This window comes from Chenopodium quinoa, unplaced genomic scaffold (assembly GCF_001683475.1).
Source record: "Chenopodium quinoa cultivar QQ74 unplaced genomic scaffold, ASM168347v1, whole genome shotgun sequence".
NCBI classification, from domain to species: domain Eukaryota; kingdom Viridiplantae; phylum Streptophyta; class Magnoliopsida; order Caryophyllales; family Amaranthaceae; genus Chenopodium; species Chenopodium quinoa.
This window is the reverse complement of record NW_018743066.1, coordinates 1,512,626-1,537,678: the sequence shown is the minus strand read 5'-3', so window position 1 is coordinate 1,537,678 and position 25,053 is coordinate 1,512,626. Positions and strand designations below refer to the sequence as shown.

At 35.6% G+C, this 25,053-nt stretch overlaps 5 protein-coding genes and 1 pseudogene across 5 annotated transcripts; 5 read left to right on the top strand and 1 right to left on the bottom strand.

The window, feature by feature from the left end:
- Positions 1-245: 245 nt before the first annotated feature.
- LOC110731112 (probable F-box protein At4g22030) lies at positions 246-1,735 on the top strand. The gene has a single exon (XM_021910949.1). The coding sequence runs from the start codon at positions 285-287 to the stop codon at positions 1,623-1,625; it is 1,341 nt and encodes a 446-aa protein (XP_021766641.1). The 5' UTR covers positions 246-284; the 3' UTR covers positions 1,626-1,735.
- Positions 1,736-3,657: 1,922 nt separating this feature from the next.
- On the top strand, positions 3,658-5,009 carry LOC110731111 (probable F-box protein At4g22030). Its single transcript, XM_021910948.1, has one exon. It carries the CDS (start codon positions 3,750-3,752, stop codon positions 4,995-4,997), a length of 1,248 nt encoding a protein of 415 aa, XP_021766640.1. The 5' UTR covers positions 3,658-3,749; the 3' UTR covers positions 4,998-5,009.
- A 9,092-nt stretch (positions 5,010-14,101) lies between these two features.
- On the top strand, positions 14,102-14,901 carry LOC110731314 (zinc finger BED domain-containing protein RICESLEEPER 3-like). Its single transcript, XM_021911165.1, has 2 exons — positions 14,102-14,594; positions 14,690-14,901. Exons 1-2 carry the CDS (start codon positions 14,184-14,186, stop codon positions 14,801-14,803), a joined length of 525 nt encoding a protein of 174 aa, XP_021766857.1. The 5' UTR covers positions 14,102-14,183; the 3' UTR covers positions 14,804-14,901.
- A 1,932-nt stretch (positions 14,902-16,833) lies between these two features.
- On the top strand, positions 16,834-18,105 carry LOC110731153 (probable F-box protein At4g22030). Its single transcript, XM_021910985.1, has one exon. The coding sequence runs from the start codon at positions 16,834-16,836 to the stop codon at positions 18,103-18,105; it is 1,272 nt and encodes a 423-aa protein (XP_021766677.1).
- A 548-nt stretch (positions 18,106-18,653) lies between these two features.
- LOC110731313 (B-cell receptor-associated protein 31-like) lies at positions 18,654-21,403 on the top strand. The gene is made up of 2 exons (XM_021911164.1): positions 18,654-19,472; positions 20,631-21,403. The coding sequence occupies exons 1-2, from the start codon at positions 19,178-19,180 to the stop codon at positions 21,002-21,004; spliced, it is 669 nt and encodes a 222-aa protein (XP_021766856.1). The 5' UTR covers positions 18,654-19,177; the 3' UTR covers positions 21,005-21,403.
- An 80-nt stretch (positions 21,404-21,483) lies between these two features.
- On the bottom strand, positions 21,484-23,768 carry LOC110731312 (annotated as a pseudogene).
- Between the last annotated feature and the right edge of the window lie 1,285 nt (positions 23,769-25,053).

Below are 25,053 nucleotides of genomic sequence, written 5' to 3'. Positions count from 1 at the left end.
AGTAGTTATAAAAATCCAACAAAAAAAACAAACCAAAGAATGAATAGGTCCATTCAATGGGCTTAATGAGTCAAACCTAAATGCCTTGTACGTTATTGGTCAACATTGTCAAACCAACGGTGTTCTCTTGCCAACTTGCATCCATATATATATAAGATAACGCCTCTTGACATGAAAAATTCATCTACAACCTCACATTTCTTCTCCTCTTATCACAACATACAAGAGACCCAATTTCATAAAAATATTTGCATACTAAATCATTCATTTCTTCTCTTGAATACATGTTTATGGCTACATTGCAATCTTCATCAATATTGGCTTCGGGGTCTGTTATTAGATCAGACCATGTTACACATTCTTTAATTCGTTCCGTGGCTCCTAGCCTCCAAATTAGATCTGCCTTATCAATCCCAAAATTACCGAACAGTAAGGTTTTAAAAGAGTTGTCCTTAAAAAATACCACCTTTTTAAATAAAAACGCAAAAATAAACCTACCATTGGAGAACACAACTAGTCCTCAAGACGAAGTTAGTCATGAGGATAGTGCAACGTTGGAAACCGTTAAGTTACATGTAATTTTGGAGGCTGTATTAGATAGGATAGAGATGCACCAAAATATAGGTGACCAACGTGATAATTGGAACACCTTGTTGTTAAACTCCCTCAACATGATCACCCTAACCGCGGCCACCATGGCCGGCATGGCAGGGTTCTCCGGTGAGCCTATCTTAGGGTTAAACGTAGCTTCAACCCTACTCTTTGCCGCGGGCACTGGCATTCTTTTGATAATGAACAAGATACAACCTTCTCAACTAGTAGAGGAGCAAAGGAACGCGGTGAGGTTGCTTAAGCAGCTTCGAACCAAGATCCAAACCATTCTTTCTCTTCGATCACCAACTCATGAAGACGTGGAGGATGCCATGGAGAAGGTGTTAGCCTTGGATAGAGCATACCCTCTTCCTCTTCTAGGCGCGATGCTAGAGAAGTTCCCCAACACATTCAAGCCAGCCATGTGGTGGCCTTCAAAGAAAGCCATGACTCAAGAAAATGGCAATGATAGTAGTACAAAACAAAACTTGTTTGACAAGAAAGAGGGAATAGTGAATAATGGATGGACAAAGGAGTTGGAGGAGGAAATGAAAGTAATTGTCGGAGTTATAGATAAGAGGGATACCGAAGATTATGTTAGACTAGGGAGCAAAGCATTGAAGTTTAACAAAACCCTAGCCATGTCCGGCCCAATCCTGATGGGGATAGCCGCCATAGGGTCAGCTTTCGCGGGGCATGGTGGCCCTTGGGGTGGACTTGTGGCGGGTGTTGCAGGGTCCTTAGCTAGTGTGGTGAACTCCATAGAGCATGGTGGACAAGTAGGGATGGTATATGAGATGTATAGGAACTGTGCTGGAACTTTTAACCTATTAGAAGAGAAAATTGAGTCCACTTTACAAGAGACAGATCTAGGAAAAAGAGAAAATGGTGAGTTGTTCGAGTTGAAGGTGGCTTTGCATTTGGGGAGGAGCTTGTCTGAGCTTAGAGATTTCGCGGCAGCTACAAGCTCCTCCGGTTCATGTTCAAGCGAGTTAGGGAGTCCCAAAGGTGAATTCGCTAGCAAGCTCATTTAAATTTCTATTGCAGTTTAATTAACTGTGTATATATATAGCTAGCTACACAGCATAGTTTGATGATCATGTAGTGTATAGAGAACTAGTTGATCAAGTGTTTAGCTAGCTTAGATAGGATGGATATTTATTTATTCTTTCATTGATTCATTAAGTTACATTGTACACTATTGTATAGGCTGTACAATGAACTTTTACCAATTTTGTTTTACTTGGTAAAACATCAAAATTAATTTTTAGTTCATTCTTTGAATAATCTTGTAACCTACAAAGGTTTAAATTATAAGCATTGCAATAATAATAATAATAATAATAATAATAATAATAATAATAATACATTCTTTGATTTTAATACTTTTTTTTTCTTGTGTAAAGTGTAATATATACTACATATGAAGTATGATTAAGTATTTATAATTATACAGAATAATAGAGGCCATAACTTATAATTACTTAATAATAAATACTTGTACAGTATAAAAGGAAGCTTGACAGTATTATTTTGTACAAGTAATTTAAAAGAAAATTGCACCTTTTGTTAAGCTTGCATGTTAGCGTGAAAAGTGTAGTAACAAATACTGTATTATTGATTTAAAACATCTTAAAATATTGGAATATGTCTTGTCACTTTGAAGGGCTTAAAACAATGACAGGGAAATAAAGGAATGATTAAATGATTAAAATATAATGGACCCCCAAATAAGTTAAAAGTTTAGAATTTGACTAATGATATGAGATATGATTTGCAAAATCTTGATTTTTGTTTAGTTGTTTTGCCACCTAAATGTTTGTACTCCGTAATATTGAAGTAAGGAGTGTATGACTCTAAGGACTACACATCTCATATACTTAACTGGTGAAATTTTGTTCATGGAGTATATTTAACGGAGTCCACCATTAAATAAAAGAATTACAACCAACAAAATTCAACACTTTGCAAATCCAATTACATCGATCTAGGAGCGAGGGAGCTTGATCCAAAATTAATAGAGAGTATATAAACATATTTCTAAGCCTGTAATCAAAAGCCTTTGAGTAAGTCTTTAAACATGATATTAGAGTAAACATGACACAAAGACAAAGGTTTAAATCTTAGATCATCCACGTCACCTTTCAAAGTGGAATTTATTTGATTTTGCGCTGGGTATGAATAGCCCCAAAGCCGCTTCCTCATACACTTGCTTCAAACTCAACGACTCTCGTGTGATCGAGAGGACGTAATAGAATATATACTTAACATATTTCTAGGCCTCAATTGTTAGCTTAAGCTTTAAAATAATATTATCTTAATTGGCCTCCCACATCTAAAAAAGTCTAGCATGCACATTGTTGTCTCCAAAATTGTTTTAATTAATTGAGTTAATATAATGAAAATTGATTGAGAATCCTTATAGCTTAATATAATTATGTTCAAATTCCTTGTCATTTTTATTAAAGATAAGGTAAAAGCCTACATCAATCAGGAGATTGAGAGGAGAAATTCTTTTTAAAATGAGCTTGGTGAGAATTTAAGGGAGTCGTTAATAGATAATTGTTACACGGTATCGCGGGTGGGCCAAATGTGTTGGCTAAAGGGTGGTGTTAAGCCATCAACCTTTATATGTTCAATGTGGCACTTTTCCATTAGTTGAATGACTTGAATCTTGAATCTTGCATCAAGTTACATGGCATTCTATATGCTCATGCTACTAAAGCACTACCATGTATGTAGGGGCATGTACGTCAAATCTATAGACCTAAAGAAGTAAAGAACAGTTCAAAGTGCATGTTCTAAATTTTACTACGGAGTACATTAACATTGAACAAACCACATCCCTATAATTCTACAAAGATTATAATCCGTAATAGTTGAATATTAGATCATGAAAAAGTCTTTACACTTTACCCTAGAATTTAGTTTTGACGACCAAGTCAATAATTGATTTTATATTAAACTAGTCAAGATCCTCATATTTGACTAAGCTTCATTCCTATTTTTTATAGTTTTGTTCATTAGTTAGTTGTATAAATAATTAACAACCCCAACTAACTAATCTTCAATCATATTCGCCATTCATCAACAAATTAAACAACCAAAAAAACATAGAGAAAACCAAGATTAATATTCAATTTTAAGACTTTTTAAACATGATTTCTTTACAAACATCCTCAAAAACTTTTGTTACATCAAACAAATTCACCATAAAAAGTGCAATTATTGGTTCAAAATACTTAAGGTACCCCAAAATAACAGTCCCAAAACTACCAAATCAAGCGCAAAAACAAATATTCATCGATGATTTTAACAAGCTTACAAACCTTCCTCTAAGAGAAGCGAAACCAATTACCACCACAACCACGAAAAACACGAAAGAAGCTATCAAATTGTACACAATCTTAGAAGCTGTTAATGATAGGATTGAAATGCATCAAAACATCGGAAACCAACGTGAGAATTGGAACTCATTGCTGTTAAACTCGGTTAACATGATCACCTTAACCGCGGTTACAATGGCCGGTCTAGCCGAGGCTAGTGGGCCTAATGGGTTAGGGTTAAAGGTGTCTTCAGCCTTACTCTTTGCTGCAGGCACCGGTATCCTTTTAATAATGAACAAGATTCAACCTTCTCAGTTGGTAGAAGAGCAAAGAAACGCGGTAAGGTTGTTCAAGAGGCTTCAAAATAACATCCAAACTACTCTTTCTATTCGATCACCAACTCAGGAAGACGTCGAGGAGGCCATGGAGAGGGTGTTAGCCTTGGATAGAGCGTACCCTTTGCCTCTCCTAGGCGCCATGCTCGATAAGTACCCCGAGAGTTTAGAGCCTGCTATATGGTGGCCATCTAAGAAACAATCAACTTCATCACTAAAACACAATTCTTCTAAAGGTAATGATGAGCAGAATGGATGGACTAGGGAATTGGAGGATGATATACGAGAAATCGTAGGCGTGACAAAGAACAAAGATGTTGAGGATTATGTTAGGTTAGGTAACAAGGCGTTGAAGTTGAGTAAAATGTTAGCTGTCTCGGGTCCACTTTTGAGCGGTGTTGCAGCCGTGGGAGCTGCTTGTTTAGGCCATGGTGGACCGTGGGGAGGAATCGTGGCGGGTGTAGCGGGGTCTATGGCTGTTGCAGTGAATACTATAGAGCATGGTGGGCAAGTAGGAATGGTGTTTGAAATGTACAGAAATTGTGCTGGTTTTTTTAAGCTCTTGGAAGAGACTGTAGAGTCTACCTTAGAAGAAAGGGACTTACAAAAGAGAGAAAATGGTGAAGTTTTCGAGTTGAAGATGGCTTTGCATTTAGGTCGGAGCTTGTCTGAACTCAGGGAATTCGCCAGTAAATCAAGAAGAAATGGAGGTTCTGTTGATGAGTTTGCAAGCAAGCTATTTTAATCATTTAGTTGTTTCTAGTCACCATGCATGCATGCACATATATAGCTAGTAGCCTAGTAGTAAAATTGTAATTAAGAATTAATTCTTTCATTCTTTTGTTTGTAATTAGGTTAAATTGAATTTAATTGTAAATTAACATGACATTCTAAATCACTTCTACATAATTAGATGCAAAGATTTTAGCCATCACACTTTAATTTTAAAGTTGAATTTGCACGTAGATGCATGTGATTATGTGGATGCTAGTGTAAAAGTATATTATATTCCACAAAAAGGCTCTTTAGGAGCAGCAAAATTGTATTATATTCACCGACCCGAACTGATGAATCCCGAATTGTTCCGAAAAGGAACCGAACCGCTAAAAACCCGTTAATTTAAAACCGTAAATCGACCCGATCCGATTTTTTAAAACCTGAAACTGAACCGATCCGAATGTTTGAGAACCGCTGTTAATGAATTTATCAAACCAAACTGATACAACCCGAAATCAAGAACAACCCGAACCAAGTACTTCTAAACCTAATAGCAACTCGACCCATTGTAAACCGAAACCGTTTAAACTAGAAAAAAACCTGATAAACCCAAATCGTTTAGAACCTGTAACTGGTTAAGATTGAACCATTTATAACCCGTGATAAGTTATGACTGAACTGTTTACCACCCGTAACCGGTTAATCGAACCGTTTATATTCCGTAAGTCCGTAACCCGTTATGACCGTAGAGCTTTTTTTTTCTTTTTTTTTTGGGTATATTTTATCAATAGTGAAACAAAAGGGTTTAATTTGAGTTACAAAGTATTTATATTGAAAAGGTTTGGAATTTTGATGTCATTGAAACTCTTATGCTAAAATATTATCGTCCTCTAACGAGTAATGGCTTATGGAACACAATATTGTATTTTAAAAAATCTAAATCAAAAGCTAATTCTAGATTTGTTATTATTATTTGATCTGAAAATCATTATACAAAAAAGGACATAAATCTAAATAGCTAATTAATACTCTGTCTGGAATAACTAATTAAAAAATATTAAGGAAATACTAGAAGATATACGTTAACGAAACCCGTTTAAAATTGGCAAAATCAGTTGTCAAACCAACTGAGTTCAACTCGAGCCGACAAATCAAAAAGAAATGGAGGTTCTGTTGATGAGTTTGCTAGCAAGCTCTTCTAGTCTTTCTAGTCACCATGCATGCATGCACATATATAGCTAGTAGCCTAGTAGTAAAATTGTAATTAAGAATTAATTCTTTCATTCTTTTATTTGTAAAATGGTCAAATTGAAATTGTAAATTAACATGACATTCTAAATCACTTCTACAGAATTAGATGCAAAGATTTTAGCCATCACACTTTAATTTTAAATGTTGAATTTGCACGTAGATGCATGTGATTATGTGGATGTTAGTGTAAAAGTGTATTCCACAAAAAGACTCTTTAGGAGCAGCAAAATTGCACAATCAAATTTGTAATTTGAAACCATGTTGCATTATTGTTACGAGAAGCCAATGATTGAATCTACAATTAAACTAAAACAAACGTTGGTTGTTTGATTTTGTTATTGGAAATTCTGTATAAAGTCTCAGAATGTTAATGCACATACACATATATTTGGGAGCTATTCCATAATATATATTCCTCCGTTTTATAATAATTGTAATACTTTAACCAACACCTATGTCAATGAATAACTTTAACCATTAATATTTCTAATTGCGTAGTACTCCGTATATATTATCAAGAAATATAAAAGTTTGATCTAATGAAAATGTACAGAAAGATTAATCCAAAAATGTTTTACACGGTCTATTAGTAAATAAAAGTAGAGTCAAATTAAGTGTTGTGATTATCACAAAACAACGGGAGTATTAAAAAAAATAAAAATAAAAAATAAAAACTTCCTTTGTAATTCGTACTTGCAATGTATATATTTATTGAAAAACATAGTCATATATTGATCAAATTTTGTTAGATCCATCTTAGTGTATACTTTATTAAAATTAATTTAGTACTTAGTAGTAATCCTAAAATTATTGAGGATGATTGTGTCATAATATTTTGAAATGTTAAGATTATTTACATTGATTATCATTAATCAAATAATCGTCAAGCTAGGCTAGTCTCGAGCTGAGTAAGTTTGACTCGAATTTGGCCTGGTGTTGTTCGAGATCTTAATGAGCCACGCGTTGTAGCTATAATTGGCTTGGCTCACAAGTAATGTGAAGAAGAGAGACAACTAGGCTAATTAGACTAATTAGTTTTCTACTATTACGTACTGTTACAAGTTATGAAAATTACGAAATTATATATAGTAGTAGTTATTAGGGAGGTGAAAACCGACCCAAACTGATGAATCCGAACCGTTTCGAGTTGTTCCGAAAAGGAACCGAACCGCTAAGAACCTGTTATTTTAAAATCGTAAATTGACCGGCCCGATTTTTTAAAACCTGAAATCGAACCGATCCGAATGTTTGAGAGCCGTTGTTAATGAACTTTACCCATTATCAAGCCAAACTGATACGACCCGAAAGCGAGAACAACCCGAACCGAGTACTTCTAAACCCGATAGCAACCCGACCCATTGTAAACCGAAACCGTTTAATTAAACCCGGCAAAAACCTGATAAACCGAAATCGTTTAGAACCTGTAACTGGTTAAGATTGAACCATTTATAACCTGTAATAAGTTATGACCGAACCGTTTACAACCCGTAACCGGTTATAATCGAACCGTTTATAATCCGTAAGTCCGTAACCCGTTATGACAATAGAGCTTTTTTTTTTCTTTTTTTTTTGGGTATATTTTATCAATAGTGAAACAAAAAGGTTTAATTTGAATTACAAAGTGTTTATATTGAAAAAGTTTGGAATTTTTATGTCATTGAAACTCTTATGCTAAAATATTATCGTCCTCTAACGAGTAATGGCTTATGGAACACAATATTGTATTAAAAAAAATAAAAATCTAAATCAAAAGCTAATTCTAGATTTGTTATTATTAGTTGATCTGAAAATCATTATACAAAAAAGGACATAAATCTAAATAGCTAATTAATACTCTGTCTGGAATAACTAATTAAAGAATATTAAGGAAATACTAGAAGATATACGTTAACGAACCCCGTTTAAAATTGACAAAACCAGTTGTCAAACCGACTGAGTTTAACTCAAACCGATTCTGACCTGAACCGATTACAACCCGACCCAAGTAGGACCCGATATGTGTTGACCATAAACCCGCTTTAAATTGACAAATCCCATTTTTAAACCGACCGAATTTAACCCGAATCGATCATTAGAGCTGTCAAAAGTTGACCTGACCCGAAATACCGACTTAAACCTGATTATTAACCGACCAATTTGAACACGAAAAAATGGTGACTTAAACCTGACCTGGCCCGACCTGAAAGTCTGAAACCAACCCTAGACTTGAGTTAACCCGAGTATGTGAGACCCGAACCTGAACATAAACTGACCTGGAGATGACCTGACCCGAATGTAACCCGTAAATTATTGACCTGAATCGAACCCGACTTGAACCAAAATTGACCCAAACCCGTTTTAACCCGTCAAAACCCAAATTTAACCTAACTTGTTACTAACCTGACCTGAATTCAACCTAACCCAAATTTAACCCAACTTGTTACAAACCAGATCCGAAATCAACCCGACTTATTATTGACCTGACCCAAATTCAAACCGACTTGTTATTGAATCGACCTGAATTTTACTAGACATATTACTAACCCGACCCAAAAGTTCAACCCGATCTGTTATTAACCCGACTCAAAATCGACACGACTTGTTATTGACCCGACCTAAATTCAACCCAAATTGTTCCTGACCTGATTTCAAATCACGTTAAATGTAATTTAGACCACCTTATTATTGTTGATCAAAGCATTTTGTCTAGAGAGACAAATTCGATCTAGGCCAGCAAAAGAAAGGAGCATCATCCTCAAATTTAAGAGTTAAATGTAGTATATATTTGTTGTATGGTCAAAGGAGATAATTATCTTCCTAAATTATAAACTATAGTTCCCTAATATATTGCCATATACATTATAGTAAAAGGAAATAATTAGCTTGATAAAAATGATAATGATCTATTTATAGTTAGTTGAACCGAATATGACCTGACTTGAAAATGACTCGACCTGATTGTAACCTGCAAATTATTTACTTGAACATAACCTGACTTGACTCCGAGAATGACCTGACCTGATTATAACCCACAAATTATTGATTTGAAGCGAACCTGACTCAAACCCGAGAATGACATGACATGATCCTAACCCACAAATTATTGACTTGCACCGAACCCGAAAATTACCCTAACCCGTTTTAACCCGTGAATACCCGAATTAAACCCGACCTATTGTTCACCCGACCCGAATGTAACCCGATCTGTTATTAACCCGACTCAAACCCGATAAGAAGTATGACCCGACGTGACCCAACTCAAGCATGACCTAACCCAAACCCGACACGCATAGGTTAAGGAATAAATCCGAATTGACCCGACCCGAGTTGACCCGACCCACTCTTACCGACCCAAACCTGACTCGTTTACCCGAATTGACAGCTCTACCCGAAACCTCCAAATTTTCTCAAAAAACATGGATATATTATTAGCCTTCAATTTTGAATTTTTTTGACTTCTTTTCACCCCGAAATAAAAATTACCGAAATTTTTACCATGGTCCCTAATATCCTCCGGGAGTCCAATTGGGTGGGTGTATCAATCCAAATTGCCTTTTAACGACTAATTTATCGGTTTACAACTTGCACCGATTACATTAAATCAAGCCTATAACGAACATTTATAACAACATATAATGATAATCATAAATGGTTAAAAATGGCATTATATGACCCTGAGATCGATGTATCCCCTAAAATTTTAAGGCTTTTCGACACCGGGCCTCGAAACCTCTAAAATTTCTCAATTCCTAACGTGGATCTTAGCCTTCAATTTTGGAATTTTTTGACTTTTTTTTGCTCGAAAATAAAAATTGCCGAAATGTTTACCGTGGTCCTAATACCCACCAGGAGTACAATTTAGTGGGTGGAACCATCCAATTTGCCTTTAAAGGGGCTATTTACCGGTTTATAACTTGCATTGATTTCATTAATTCAAGCCTACCACGAACATTTATGACAACAAATAATGATCATATATGGTTCCAAACGGCATTAAATGACCCCGAGATGTATCCCCTAGAATTTCAATACTTTTCGACACTGGGCCCGAATTCTCCAAGATTTCTTAAAAAGCGTGGATATTAGCCTTCAATTTAGAAATTTTTGACTCTTTTTCCAGTTGGAAATAAACATTGCCGAAATGGTTACCATGGTCCCTAATACTGTCCGAGAGTCCCATTGGGTGGGTGGAACCATCCAATTTGCCTTTAAACGACCAATTTACCGGTTTACAACTTGCAACGATTTCATCAACTCAAGCCTACCACGAACATTTATGACAACAAATAATGATCATATATGGTTACAAACGGCATTAAATGACCCCGATATGTATCCCCTAGAATTTCAAGACTTTTCGACACCGGGGCCCGAATTCTCCATAATTTCTCAAAAAGCGTGGATATTAGCCTTCAATTTTAAAATTTTTGACTTTTTTTCGCCTGTAAATAAAAATTGCCGAAATGTTTACCATGGTCTCTAATACCGTCCGGGAGTCCCATTGGGTGGGTGGAACGACCCAATTTGCCTTTAAACGACCAATTTACTGGTTTACAACTTGCACCGATTTTATCAACTCAAGCCTACCACGAACATTTATGACAAAAAATAATGATCATATATGGTTCCAAACGGCATTATATGACTCCGAGATGTATCCCATAGAATTTCAAGACTTTTCTACACTGGGCCCTGAAACCTCCAAAATTTCTCAAAAAGCGTGGATATTATTAGCCTTCAATTTTGGAATTTTTTGACTTTTTTCGTCCGGAAATAAAAATTACCGAATTGTTTACTATGGTCCCTAATACCCTCTAGGAGTCCAATTGGGTGTGTGGAACCATTCAATTTGCTTTTAAACGGCCAATTTACTTGTTTACAACTTGCACTGATTTACCGGTTTACAACGACCAATTTAATTAACTTGCACTGAACCCGACTTGAACCGAAATTGACCAAAACCCGTTTTAACCCGTCAAAATCCGAATTTAACCCGACTTATTTCTGACCTGAATTCAACCCGACATGTTCCCAACCCGACCCGAATTTAACCTAAAATGTTACAAACCTGACCCGAAATCAACCCGACTTGTTATTGACCTGACCCAAATTCAACCCGACTTGTTATTGACCCGACCCAAATTTTACCATACCTATTACTAACTCGACCCAAAAATTCTACCCGATCTGTTACTAACCCGACTCGAAATCAACACGACTTGTTATTGACCCGACCTAAATTCAACCTGACCATTTATTAACCCAACCTAAACCCGACCCAAACCCGATAAGAAGTATGACCCGACTCAAGCATGACCCAACTCAAACCCGACCCGCATAGGTTATGGAATTAATTTGAATTGACTTGACCCGACCCATTCTTACCCGACCTAAACCCGACCCGTTCACCCGAATTGACAACTCTACCGATTATAACCTGAACCAATTATAACCTGACCCGATTAGAATTCGACCTGAAAAGAAACTGTAATAAAAATAAACCAAACCAAACCGACCCGAAATTATTTAAAACCAACTCGGGCTGACCCGATAGTAATTCCAACCCGTTAAAAACCGAACCGTTACAAACCGAAATCGATAAACTAAACCCAAAACTTAATCATAAACTCGATTGACACCCCTAGTAATTATCAATCAAGTACCTAATTAATGGATTAGTCTAATTAATTATTTATGTCCTAATTTAAATGATTTAACAAATTAAAAAAAAAAATCAGGTGTATGTTCGGGTCAATTATTGAAGCATATATTCATATTCAACTTGGGTCAGTTTGAGTCAATTTATTTGGGTTAAAATCAATTTGGGATAATTCGTGTTTTTGTTTAAGGGTATGATTGTTTCATATAATTTAATCTTATTATTTAGAAAAAAAATAAATTCTGATAATTTCTAATAAAATTAAATTAAATAAGATAAGTTTAGATAATACAAAATAAAATAAGTTTAGATAATATTAAACATATAAAATAAGTTTAGACAAATTAAGTTCAAAAACTTTATAAGTAGTATAAAACAAGTGAAGACTAAACAATAATTTCAAATAATTTTAAAAAAATAAGTTTAAATAAAATAAAATAATTTCATACAATATTATAATTAATTAACCAAAGTATTTACCAAACGGATTAATGTCAAGTGCAAACTGAGTATTAGATTGGGTAAATAGGTAAGAGTCAATATTGTTAAGTCTATAATTCCCTCTTAGAAAATGACAAAAATCGAATAGCCAACATAGCTATTGTTTACTGTATCTTACTATTTTATTTTTACTACTTAAGTGAGTCTTTTAGGTCTATAATCACATTGAAACATAAACACCTCCATGCCAATTTCCAAGCACTAACATGTCAAATATAAGCTAAGACCTTGGTATGATGGCAATTAATTGTAATTATATAGGCTCAAAGTATTTACTTGAAGCCTCAAACTTAGAAGTAAGAACAAATCAAATGTTTAATTTTATACCAATTACTAGCACTGTCAAACGGTTTGACAGTTTGGGTTTGGTTCGGTTTGAAATCGGTTCAGTATTAAATCGGGTCGGTATTAAATCGGTTTAAGTGTCTCGCGGGTCGGTTTCAGTTCGGTTTAAATATTTATCGGTTCGATTCGGTTTCGGTTTAATCTTGATCGGTTTTAATTGGGTTCGGGTTGTAAACAGTCCGGGTAGTAAACGGTTCGATGCAAACGGGTTGCGGTTTGTTAATGGTTCGGTGTAAACAGTTTTTATCCCGGTTCAAACAGTTTCGGGTTGGAAGCGGTTTCGGGTTGGAAACAGTTCGGTTACTTAGAAACTTCAGATTCTCAAAACACTATTCAGAATCAAGATTTTTCTCAGCAACAAGTCACTACCACTAGTGGTAGTAAGCGTGGCAAACATCAGATGTGTGGAGGCATTACACCTTTTTTGATAAGATTGTTGGTCTTGCTCCGATAAGATATGCGCGATGCAATGTTTGCTGTAATGAATATAAAGCACCAGGTAAGGTTGGTACTTCCACTTGTAAAGCTCATACTAAGGCATGCATGGGTAAAAATATACATCATCCTGCAAATCTTGAAAGTGTTGTTGATCCTACGTTTAATCAAACTCGTCATTTACAATTGCTTGCTAGAGCTATAATTTTGCATTCCTATCCTTTAAATATTGTGGAGCATCATGGCCTTAGGGAAGTTTTTACGAATCTGAATCCTAATGTGAAGCATGTGTGTAGAAACACTATGTTGAAATATTGTATTGCTGAGCATGATAAGTTTAAGTCCTTGTTGTTGCAATCTTTTTCTGGAATTGAAGGTAGAGTTAGCTTCACTTGTGACTTGTGGACAGCATGCACTAATAGAGGTTATCTCACTTTAACTGCACATTATGTTGATAAAAATTGGTGTCTAAGGTCTAAAATTCTGAATTTTGGATATTGTGGTCCTCCTCATACTGGTGTTGAGATAGAAAAATTTGTGTTTAAACTTATTGGGGAGTGGAACCTTCAGGGTAAAGCTTTTGCAATTACTGTTGATAATGCTCGATCTATGGATGTTATGGTTAAACTTTTGAAGAAAGATTTAATGTTGACTTCTCCTCTTCCTTGTAATGGTAAATTTTTTCATATTCGATGTTCAGCTCATGTCTTGAACATTATTGTTCAAAGAGGTTTGAAAGAAGTTGATAGTAGTGTTCAAAAATTGCGTGAGGTTTGTAAATATATTGATTCTTCGGACTCTAGACTTACTCAATTTGAGCATGCTCTTTCTGAGGTTAACTGTCTATTTAACGGTAAGTTACGTCTTGATGTTGTGACTCGTTGGAATGCCACCTATACGATGCTCCGAAAAGCTTTAGAAGCAAAGGAAGCCTTGAAAGTGGTTATCAATAAGTATATGGGTTATGAATTCAAACTTTCGGATGATGAATGGGATACCCTTGCAAAAATATGTCATTTCCTAAAGCCATTTTATGAAATCACTATGTTATTTTCTGGTTCTGAATATCCTACCGCAAATTTGTATTTTGCTAGTGTTTTGAAAATTGAGCACACAATAACTAAAGCCCATATAGACCCTAAACTTGCACCCATGGCAAAAGTTATGCTTGAAAAGTTTGAGGGCTATTGGGATGACTATAGTTTGATCCTTTCAATAGCTATTGTTCTTGATCCTCGCTATAAGCTTTTTCGATTGACGAATATGTTGAAAGTGCTTTATGTTGAGGAGGCATGTGTTGAAAAGGCGAAGGTGATTAAAGATGCTCTTTTGGAGTTGTATAACTTTTATTCTTCTATGTGTTCCGGTTTTAAGTCAAGTACAATTGTTCCCCCCTTAATCCCTATTGGGGTTGATAAATCAAATAGTCTCTTGGATGATGATGATATATTCAAGGTAATCATTTTCTGTTTATTGTGGTTTACTAAAATAATAATTATATGTCTTAATTTTTATTATTTAATAAAAGCATATTTTTTGCACTTTTCTAGGATGTTGATGTTGATGATAGCCTAAATCGACCATCGATGGAGATTGATAATTATTTGAATACTCCTCGTCAACCATCAATTGAAGGGCAGAATTATGATGTTCTCAAGTATTAGGAATCTCAAATTAATGTGTACCCCATATTAGCTATTATGGCTAGGGATGTTTTGGCCATTCCTATTACATCGGTAGCCTCTGAGTCTTCTTTTAGCATGGGTGGTCGTATTTTAAACAAGTATAGGAGTGCACTTTTGCCTAAGAATGTTGAGGCGTTGGTTACCACACAAAATTGGTTACGTGGTTATGATTGTGATATTGAAGAAGACGTCCTTGAAATTGGTAAAGAGGTGATAGATGAAAGTTTTGCATCTAATTAGAAAGGTATGGATGTTGCTATTTTACTGATGCTTAATTTATATTGTGTTGCTTAATTCAAGCTTTCTTGTTTTTTTTTTTTGTGAGAAAAGTGTAGCTTCATTTCTTACACTAATGATAAGTATAGGGTGCTGCTACTGCTGACTGCTTCTTCTCCTTACTGCTGTTCTGCTGACTTGTTGTGCTGCTGACTTGCTGTTCTGCTGTTGTTCTTCCATTCTGCTGCTGCTCTTCTTCCATTTTGCTGTTCTGCTGCTCTTCTTCCATTCTGTTGTTCTGCTGCTCTTCTTCCATCGCTGCAGTTCTGCCATTCTGCTGCTGCAGTCTGCAGTGCTGCTGATCTGCCATTCTGCTGCAGACTGTGGTGCTGGTGTTAATCTTGTTATGCTAAAAACTTGTACAATTCTGTTGTTAAAACTTGTTTGTATGGATTGGTTGGTTTGATTTTGTTACTTTGTTGTTAAAAATTGTTTAATTATGTGTATGGATTGGATTAGTTTGTTTTGGTTTTGTTAAGTTGAAACTTGTTGAATTAGAAGTTTTATAACTTGTTAATGCTATTAATCCTATTATGCTACTGGAATACTGCTATGTTGATGAATAAGGCCCAAAAGGCCAAAAAATTGTAGGTTATTGCCCAAAAAACCAAAATTGCAGATTATTCCCCAAAAACCAAATTAAAGTCAATACTCACGGATTAGCTAACGAAGTGCTATTTCTAAGGGAATTTAGTATTAACTAAGTTACTAAGATATATACAATTAATATGATAAGTATATGGTCTCAAGAAAAAATGATAAGTATGGAATATATGCTAAATATATTATAAGATTTCTAATACTTAATCCATATAATTACATAAAAAAGTGCACCAAAAAAAAATAAATTATTATTACATACAAAAAAAGCTTGTAAACGGTTCGATTTATAAGCGGTTTGGTTCATAAACGGTTTGGTTTATAAGCAGTTCGGTTCATAAACGGTTCGGTTCATAAACAGTTCGATTTATAAGCAGTTCGGTTTACAATCAGTTCGGTTTTTAAATGGTTCAGTGCAAACGAGTAGCAGTTTGCTAACAGTTCGGTGTAAGCGGTTTTTATGCCAGTTCAAACGGTTTCGGGTTGGAATCGGTTTCGGGTTAGATACGGTTCGGTTCTTTTTCGGTTCGGTTTTCTTTCAGTTCGGTTTATATTTGGTTCGGTTTGTTAACATGTTCGGTTTTTAAACGGTTTAACATTACTCGGATTGGTTCGGTTTCGGATTTACTAAAATGCGGTTCGGGTCGGTTTTCGGTTTCAAAGAAACGGTTTTTAATCGGTTCGGTTCTCATTTGGGTCGGTTGGATTCGGGCAGTTAGACGGTTTCGGTTTGAAATTTGACAGCACTACCAATTACCCGCTCAAATTGAACGTTGAAGAGACCAAACCAAAGCCCCCTCCCTCAAACCCAAATACATGAATAATTGAATTCATTAAATATATGAAAAAGTCTAACCTATCATAGCTCATTGGCCAAGTCAATTAATCCAATTTGTCCTACTAGTCAACATCTCAAAAGTTGGCCCACTTTTATTTTTTCTTTTATCTTTGATGAACCTTGAGTATAAATAACAACCCCAATCCACCATCATAAATCATAAACATATACAAAGTACAAATTCAGCCAAACCATCAAAAAAAATTCAGAGAAAAACTAGACCATTTTTTTTTTCTTCCAACTTTTACATATTTTTACACAAAAACAAGATTCAATCTCAAGATCTTCAAACAACATGGTTGCCTTACAAACATCAACAACTCTTTCGATATCATCAACAAACTCGATTTCTTCAAACAAATCTATGATCACAAGTTCAATTAGTGGTCCAAAATACTTAAGGAACCCCAAAATTACAGTCCCAAAACTACCAAATCATGCTCAAAAACAGCACCTTATTGAACAGCTTGATAAGCTTACAACAAACCTTCCTTTAAGAGAAGCAAAACCAATTATTACCACCACAACCACGAAACACACGAAAGAAGCCATCAAATTACATACAATCTTAGAAGCTATTAGTGATAGAATAGAAATGCATCAAAACATCGGAAACCAACGTGAGAATTGGAACTCATTGTTGCTAAACTCGGTTAACATGATCACCTTAACCGCGGTTACAATGGCTGGTCTAGCCGAGGCTAGTGAGCCTCACGGGTTAGGGTTAAAGGTGTCTTCAGCCTTACTCTTTGCTGCAGGCACCGGGATCTTATTGATTATGAACAAGATCCAACCTTCTCAGCTAGTTGAGGAGCAAAGAAACGCGGTGAGGTTGTTCAAGCAGCTGAAAACTAAGGTCCAAACCACATTTTATCTTCGAACACCAACTCAAGAAGATGTTGAGGAGGCCTTGGCTAAGGTGTTAGCCTTGGATAGAGCGTACCCTTTGCCTCTCCTAGGCGCCATGCTCGATAAGTACCCCGAGAGTTTAGAGCCAGCTGTATGGTGGCCGTCTAAGAAACAATCAACTTCATCACTAAAACATAATTTTTCCAAAGGTAATGATGAGCAGAATGGATGGACTAGGGAATTGGAGGATGATATACGAGAAATCGTAGGCGTGACAAAGAGCAAGGATGTTGAGGATTATGTTAGGTTAGGTAACAAGGCGTTGAAGTTGAGCAAAATGTTGGCTGTCTCAGGTCCAATTTTGACAGGTATCGCGACTGTTGGAGCTGCTTGTGTAGGTCAAGGTGGACCGTGGGGTGGTCTTGTTGCAGCTGTCGCCGGGTCAATGGCTGCTGCAGTGAATACTATAGAGCATGGAGGGCAAGTAGGAATGGTATTTGAGATGTACAGAAATTGTGCTGGTTTTTTTAAGCTCTTGGAAGAGACTGTAGAGTCTACCTTAGAAGAAGGGGACTTACAAAAGAGAGAAAATGGTGAAGTTTTTGAGTTGAAGATGGCTTTGCATTTGGGTCGGAGCTTGTCTGAACTCCGGGAATTCGCCGATAAATCAAGAAAGAATGGAGGTTGTGTGGATGAATTTGCAAGCAAGCTGTTTTGATCATGCATATAATGGTAGTGAAAATAGTACAGTAGTTAGGAAATTCTTTCATTCTTTCATAAGTTATAGGTTTAGATGATTCCTTAATATAGGAATAATGTTTGTGATACTATAGTGTATAGCCTAATTTAGGTGATCTTGTACATGTAGGAATTAACAAATTCTTTCATTCTTTTATCATATTTGAGTCTTGTAAAACTGTATGCTTCGTATACATAAAACTGCATTATTGTTATTAATTTAGCTAACACAATCACTAATGAATAAGTACTGATTCTTTAGCAGCTTACCATTACCAAGTTCTCAACTTTTGGAGGTATCCTATTAACCCATATCACCCTTATAACTAGACATCCATCAATAAATATCAATGAAGCCTAAGACAATACATTCCAACAGCCTACTAGGCTCGACTATATGTCTACAAACTATTAGCCAAAATTATAGTCAGTCTAGGCTAATCTGGTCGGACGACTTGATCATCTCAATCTACATTCACCTAGTTGTACCGCTGCTAATCAAATACAAAGCGATAAGCCCGATGGTGATAAGAACTTTGTTTGGAGGCCAAAACTGAGTAGTGGTATATTGATGTCTTTCAAATACACCTCGAATGCCCTTACTTTTCTTTCCCTTATAAGATGATAAGTGCATGTAGGCTTAGAAACTTAAAACACGCATCGCGTGCATATAAATGTAGTTATTGTATTATGATAAGCACATTGTCAATAATAATAGTATGAAATAAATCGATCCAACTTAAATAAAAAAAAATCAGCTTGAACGATCTATCCAAACCCGATCCGAAGAACTCATTTGCCACTAAAATGCTCTAACTCTTAACATTTTACATTTTCTACTTTCCCATGGCCCTCTACTCTATACCATCAAAAATACTTTAAATAAAATAAAATAAGAGCCCCTGAGCCGCCCAAACGAAACACCCAGAAATAGTATTGCCCCGCATTACTCTTCTCCATCCCTCTCTTCTCTCTCTCTTTTTCTCTTTTCATTCATCTGCATTTTTCACCCAGAAAAACCAGAGAATTTCATAACAAACAATTGAATTAAGATGATACATCTTCTATACTCAGTAATCTTCATTGAAGCAGCCATAATTTTGCTGCTACTTTTCAAAACTCCATTAAGAAAGCTTGTAATTGCTGTTCTTGACAAAATCAAACGTGGGCGTGGTCCAATTGTCATCAAAACTGTCTCTGCTACAATTTCCATTGTTTTCTTTTCCACCATTTATAGCACTCTTAAGATCCAACGTCGTGCTATTGGAGAAGATGGTGGGCCCGATACTCTCAATCCCACTGATCAAGTCATCTTTTCCAGGCATCTTCTTGAAGCTTCTCTTATGGGTATTCTTCAATTCTCTTCATTTCTTATCTAATTTTTCTGGGTTCCTTTTGATTTTGTCCTGTTTTTGGTATTTGCATTGAATTTTTGATGATTTTTTGGGAATTTAATTTTGGGTTATTGATGAATGTCCTACTGATTAGGGTTGGTTTGATTAATTTTTGAATTTTGTGTTTGGTTGAATTGTGAAATATTGCACCTTTTTAACTTTTTGAAGATATTTTGTTGGGTATTGATCACAATTTTAACTTTTTGTCCCAATTATTTTTGGGTCGGTTTAGATTTTTATTTTTTTGCCCATATAACTGTATTTGGCTTAAAAACTTTGGGGTTGTGGGTTTTCTCAATGTGGAAAGTTGTTGTTATCAAAATTGAATTTGGCTAAAATATTGAAGATTCTAGTTGATGCCTCATTTGGTGTTGCTATCCTATGAATTTGAGAAATTGGATTGATTTGCTATGTGCCAATGCTGATTTGTGCATCTTATTATACTTCTATGATGTGAAGTATATCATTTTGTTCCTTTTCATAATTCAAATGATTGAATGAATTCTCCATTAGTTTGTTTTCCAAAAATCGAATTCAAAAATCAGGCTTGGTTTTGTTTTGTTTGAACTTTGAAGTAAGTAGAAATATCTCTTTAATACTGCTGTATGGATCGAATTCAGGAGAACATTGTGTTGTCATTCTCTATGGTTTAGGGCAACATATTTCCATTGCTAATCATTCTTGGGATGCCAAAGGGAGACAGACAAGGCTATGAATGCCTGTCATTATGGAAGATGGAATTCGATATTTTAGTTTGAGATTTTTGTGATTCTTCTTGCAAAGTTACCTCCTCGATCAATTCCTAGCTTAGTATTGGAAATGGAACTTAGTGTGGTATCTCAATATACAATACTAGTATAAGTTTATTAGATTATCATTGCTTCATGTCCTTGATTGTTCCAAACAACATTATTCAGGATATGGGGTTTCTATATATGTTTTGCTGCTACAGTCTGTTGGATTTATTAGCTTAGTTGGTAGCTCTTTTAGGACAATCTTAAGTGAATTCATATAGAGTACCATTTCATTATTCAAGGTCTCTCATTGTAGATTACTAACTGTAATAGTCTTTGTGCATCTAAGCCCACATTTGTGGTTTTCATTGCTGCAGGATTCATCTTGTTTCTTGCACTAATGATTGATCGTCTGCACCACTACATCAGAGAACTTCGTTTGAGGAGGAAGACCATGGAGGCTGTGAAGCGGAATGACATGAAATCTGCTGGCCCTAGCTCTGAGGAATTGAAAGCCAGAGAGCAGCAGGTAGACACATTTAAAGATATGATTAGGCAGCTGGAATCAGATCTTGAAAGCAAGGTTAAGGAAGCGAGTACATCAGAAGCTACTGTTGAGGCTCTTAGGAAGCAATCTGAGGGGCTGCTTCTTGAATATGATCGTTTATTAGAAGAAAACCAAGAACTTCGGAATCAATTGCAGACGCTGGACCACAAAATTTCACTTTCCACTGGCAAGAAGGACTCGTAATGAATATTTTGCAACCCCCTGTTAAAGATTTTGTAGGTTCCTTGGTCTTCCTTCGAAGTCACACAAGTTTTTGATTTATTCCATTATACCTTACACCATTGTGCCACTCGAGAGAGCAAGATATAGGACAAGAAATACTGACGCAGGAAGGAATACAAATAGAGTAATTCTGAAGTGTGTGTTTGCTCATCACCCCCAGTATGCATAGGCTTTTGATAGTTTCTCTTCATTTTTTTTTTCTGTCAAAAATTTTCTATTCATTTATATGTTTATTGATACATAGAGTTCTGTTACTTCAATCTTCCAGTTTGTCAGACTCTGTTATGCTTGTGCTTTCTTCGATCTAGAAGAGATTCTCAACTTACTAATCTATTGAGATTGATGAATTTTTATCACCTATTTGCTGCTGCCTCATTTTTTTCTGTATAATCTTCATGGCTTAGCAGATGAATATGGTTTCTGTATAGAAAACTGTGAATCTTTGGATACAATGCTTAGGGGTTTGATGACCAATTCATATTTGTATCTTTGAATAATTGAATTGTCTTGAGAAGGGCGCGAATTAGATTGCTGATAGTACTCGAGGAGAAATTCCCCTGGGATTATATATGGGAACTATTCACCTATGTTTGTCAAGTATGCATGTAACTCTGCCAAATTTGTGCCCAATGCATAAAGGCTTGCCGATGGATATGATTTAAGACATGGATTGTTTACACTAACAGTATTTATCAAGCCATAGGATCATTTTCACGAAGCAGCTTAGCAGCATTGAGCACAGTAAACAACAGCAGTCCAATGAAAACTAGGAGCGAGAGTCCTGAGGTTATGAGCATCAAAGCTGCTGCTGCATGGCTCTTTACCTCCTGTGCATACTCTGCAGATGCAAGAGCTAGCATGGTTAGCGGGAACGAGTATGCCCACCATGCGATGTTATACTTCCTCATTGATTTCTTGAATAAGGTTGGTCTGCTCACCTGAATCACAAGCCAAAGGATTGAGGTCAGTATATTATAAAAACATATACTTCGTATTATGATTTTCTGTTTGCTTATGTTTCAAATTAAATGACGAATGTTCTGATCTATTTACATCAGATGTTTCAGCTTTAAGAAAGGTTAACTTATCTCCAGCTGTAATTAAGTTGCCACTAACATAAGACAAAATAAAGATTATGTTCTTGATTAGCATGTACATATAAACTATACGTGTATTACTACTGCCTTAATCTGTCTTGTTGCTTCTAATTTGAATGATTCCATAAATCATGTTTAAGTTAATGTATATTACGGCCTATGCACGCAGTGTTAATTAGATTGCTTCTTTTTCTCAAATTTTATAATATTGTATCCTTCTTTGTTAATCTTTAATTAGTCAAATGCTATGACCGGTTGGTGAAAGTTTGTTCGGTATTACTGCTAGTCGTCGTTAGTGGTTCTTTTTGTTATAATTAACTTGATTTTCTGTTTCCTGAGCCTATGGATGCAAGGCTTTCCAACCTGCAAGGCTGCAAGATCTGTCTTTGAACCATACAGTCGCTCTTCGGTTGCCCTGCCTCTCCAATCCACAATAGGATCACTGAAAGATGAGACGTGGGCAGTAGAGCAGCACCTATACAGTTGTCCCTTCCTGTTAAGAAATCTTCATAACCTAGAGAAGTAAAAAAATTACCAATGATGCAAAGAGGAAGAGTGAGAGGAAGAATAGCATCTTTGATTCAGTATCGTACGATCCAGAGATAGAGCTCCAAGCCAAGCTAGCCATGCTTGGGACTGCGAGGAAGAGGAAGAAAACAGGACGGAGCATGGCAGGAAGGCGGTCTCTACCAGACAACCGTTGGTAAAGTGTGACGAATAGCACCAAGTAGTGAGCCATCTCTAAAGAGAACATGCAAACTGCACTTTCCTTCCATCCCATTTGAGCCGCAGCTCTAGCCCCTACTAGATTTCCTAGGACCGATAATTGGCTTGTAGGGTTTGCCACCATTGAGAGGAACTTCTTCTCGGTGGTGAACCATTGACCATAGATTTTTACATCGAGGGCTATGATTGGGATGGAAAATGCCCACCAGAGGATTAGATGGGGGTAGTCTTTGGAGCAATGGCGATAGGGGTGGATTGGAGGAGGAGAAGCCAAGAGGTCCATGGGGCGTAAAGGTAATTCACATCTACATGGTGTGAGAGCTCTGCTTTCACCAAGTGGAAGTGAAAGAAGCATCGAAGGACATAGAAGGAGGAGAGTAATGTTAGGATTAACAGAGAGAAGCACCATAGGAAAAAGGATATAGTCGATGGGAGGCTGTGAAAGACATCTAGAAGAGACAATGGCTTGTCACTAGTACTATGATTGTGGTTAGTAGTTTGGAGAAGCATTTTCAATAGGAGTGCTTGGCTTCCAAAAGCGAGGCTGATTCTAAAATACCCTGCATGGAGTCGAGCTAGAATGGGAGACAACGATTTCCTCGAGGAGAACGAAGGGTTAGAACTTGATCGCGGAGCTTTAGTAGTGGTGTTGGCTATAGTGGTGGAAGAATCGATAACTAGCTGAATAGAAGGGCGTTGTAGCTCGCTACCGGACATTTTGTTGTAGGGTGAAAGTTAGAGGTTTATGTTTTGTTCTATTGCCTAGATGGGTGTTTATATAAGCAAACAAATATAAGGTTAAGATTATGACAAAGAGTATCTTTCTAGATAGTGACTAGGAAAAATCAAAACGATGTTCTCCCTCTTAGTTGGTACTTCAATATTTTCTGCATGATATGATATGTTACGTAACATTATTGTAAATTATGAGTATAGTATACATCAAGTAATTGAACAAAGTATATATGCACCTTGGAGTTATAAAAGTTATTGACCGGACGTATATAAAAGTTTGAAAGAATAGTGCAAATTAGACATATGATTAAAGTTTCAAAGCACGTCCATATATGTTCCTCGTGTATTGAAGGGATGGAAGGTTGGTCAAGCTCCTACCACAATAGGTTGTATTACCGCGGTTAATTTATTGCAATGCTTTAAAAAAAAAAAATACACGGCTTAATAGATTAGGTTTGCATCCTTATTACCTAAAGTTCAGTCGACCAATTACTTTCATAGCTTGCCGCTTTACTTGAGAGTAATATTTAAAAAAATAAATAAATTAAATAATCTTCTTCGTATATCAAGTTAATTTTCCACAGTGGTGTGTTTAGTCTAATTAATCACCTACTCTACTTTAACATACTCAAATGAGGTAATTTACACGTAAGAATTCAACAAATTAAATCCAGCTAATTCGATCAAATTGTAAATTGAATGGAAAAAGTATTTTATAGAGAATAAAAGACTTCATGATGAGTAGACAAAACTTATAGACTAATAAAAGAAGCAATGAAGGATAACTTTTCGTGTACAATTTCAAAAATACAGCTTTGTGATCAAAATTCCTTTTGTATTTTAATTAGTTGGTACATAATTTTCATTATTAAAACATTAGCTAAATTGATTCATATGTATCAAATCATTTTCATTAAATTTATTTAGTGGCGTATTATAAAAAGCTAAGCATATTAGAAAAAAATTTAAATTATTTTTTCGCCTTTTCTAAACAAAAGTAAACACTCCGTATTACATGTGACTATTAATTCGTTTTAGAGGGAGCAGTTGAGTAATTAAAACCACAACTCACCTAGTCATAACAAATGGAGTACTTCTACCGTTCTACGTACTTAATTAGTTAGAGACTTCATATTCTTTGCCCCTTTTAACTAATTTGGTCGTTGTATTAATGTTCCTACATCCACTCAATTGTATTACTTGAGACAAATGAGTCTTTCAAATATGTTCGATTTGTTATACTTTCGTATATCATTATATTCTCTAGTACTAATGTGACCCATATATATATATATATATATATATATATATATATATATATATATATATATATATATATATATATATATATATATATATATATATATATATATATACAAGTATTAACCATTTCTTCAATAATTATTGTAACTATAAACATATACCTGAAAGGCTGAAACAAATGCCATAATT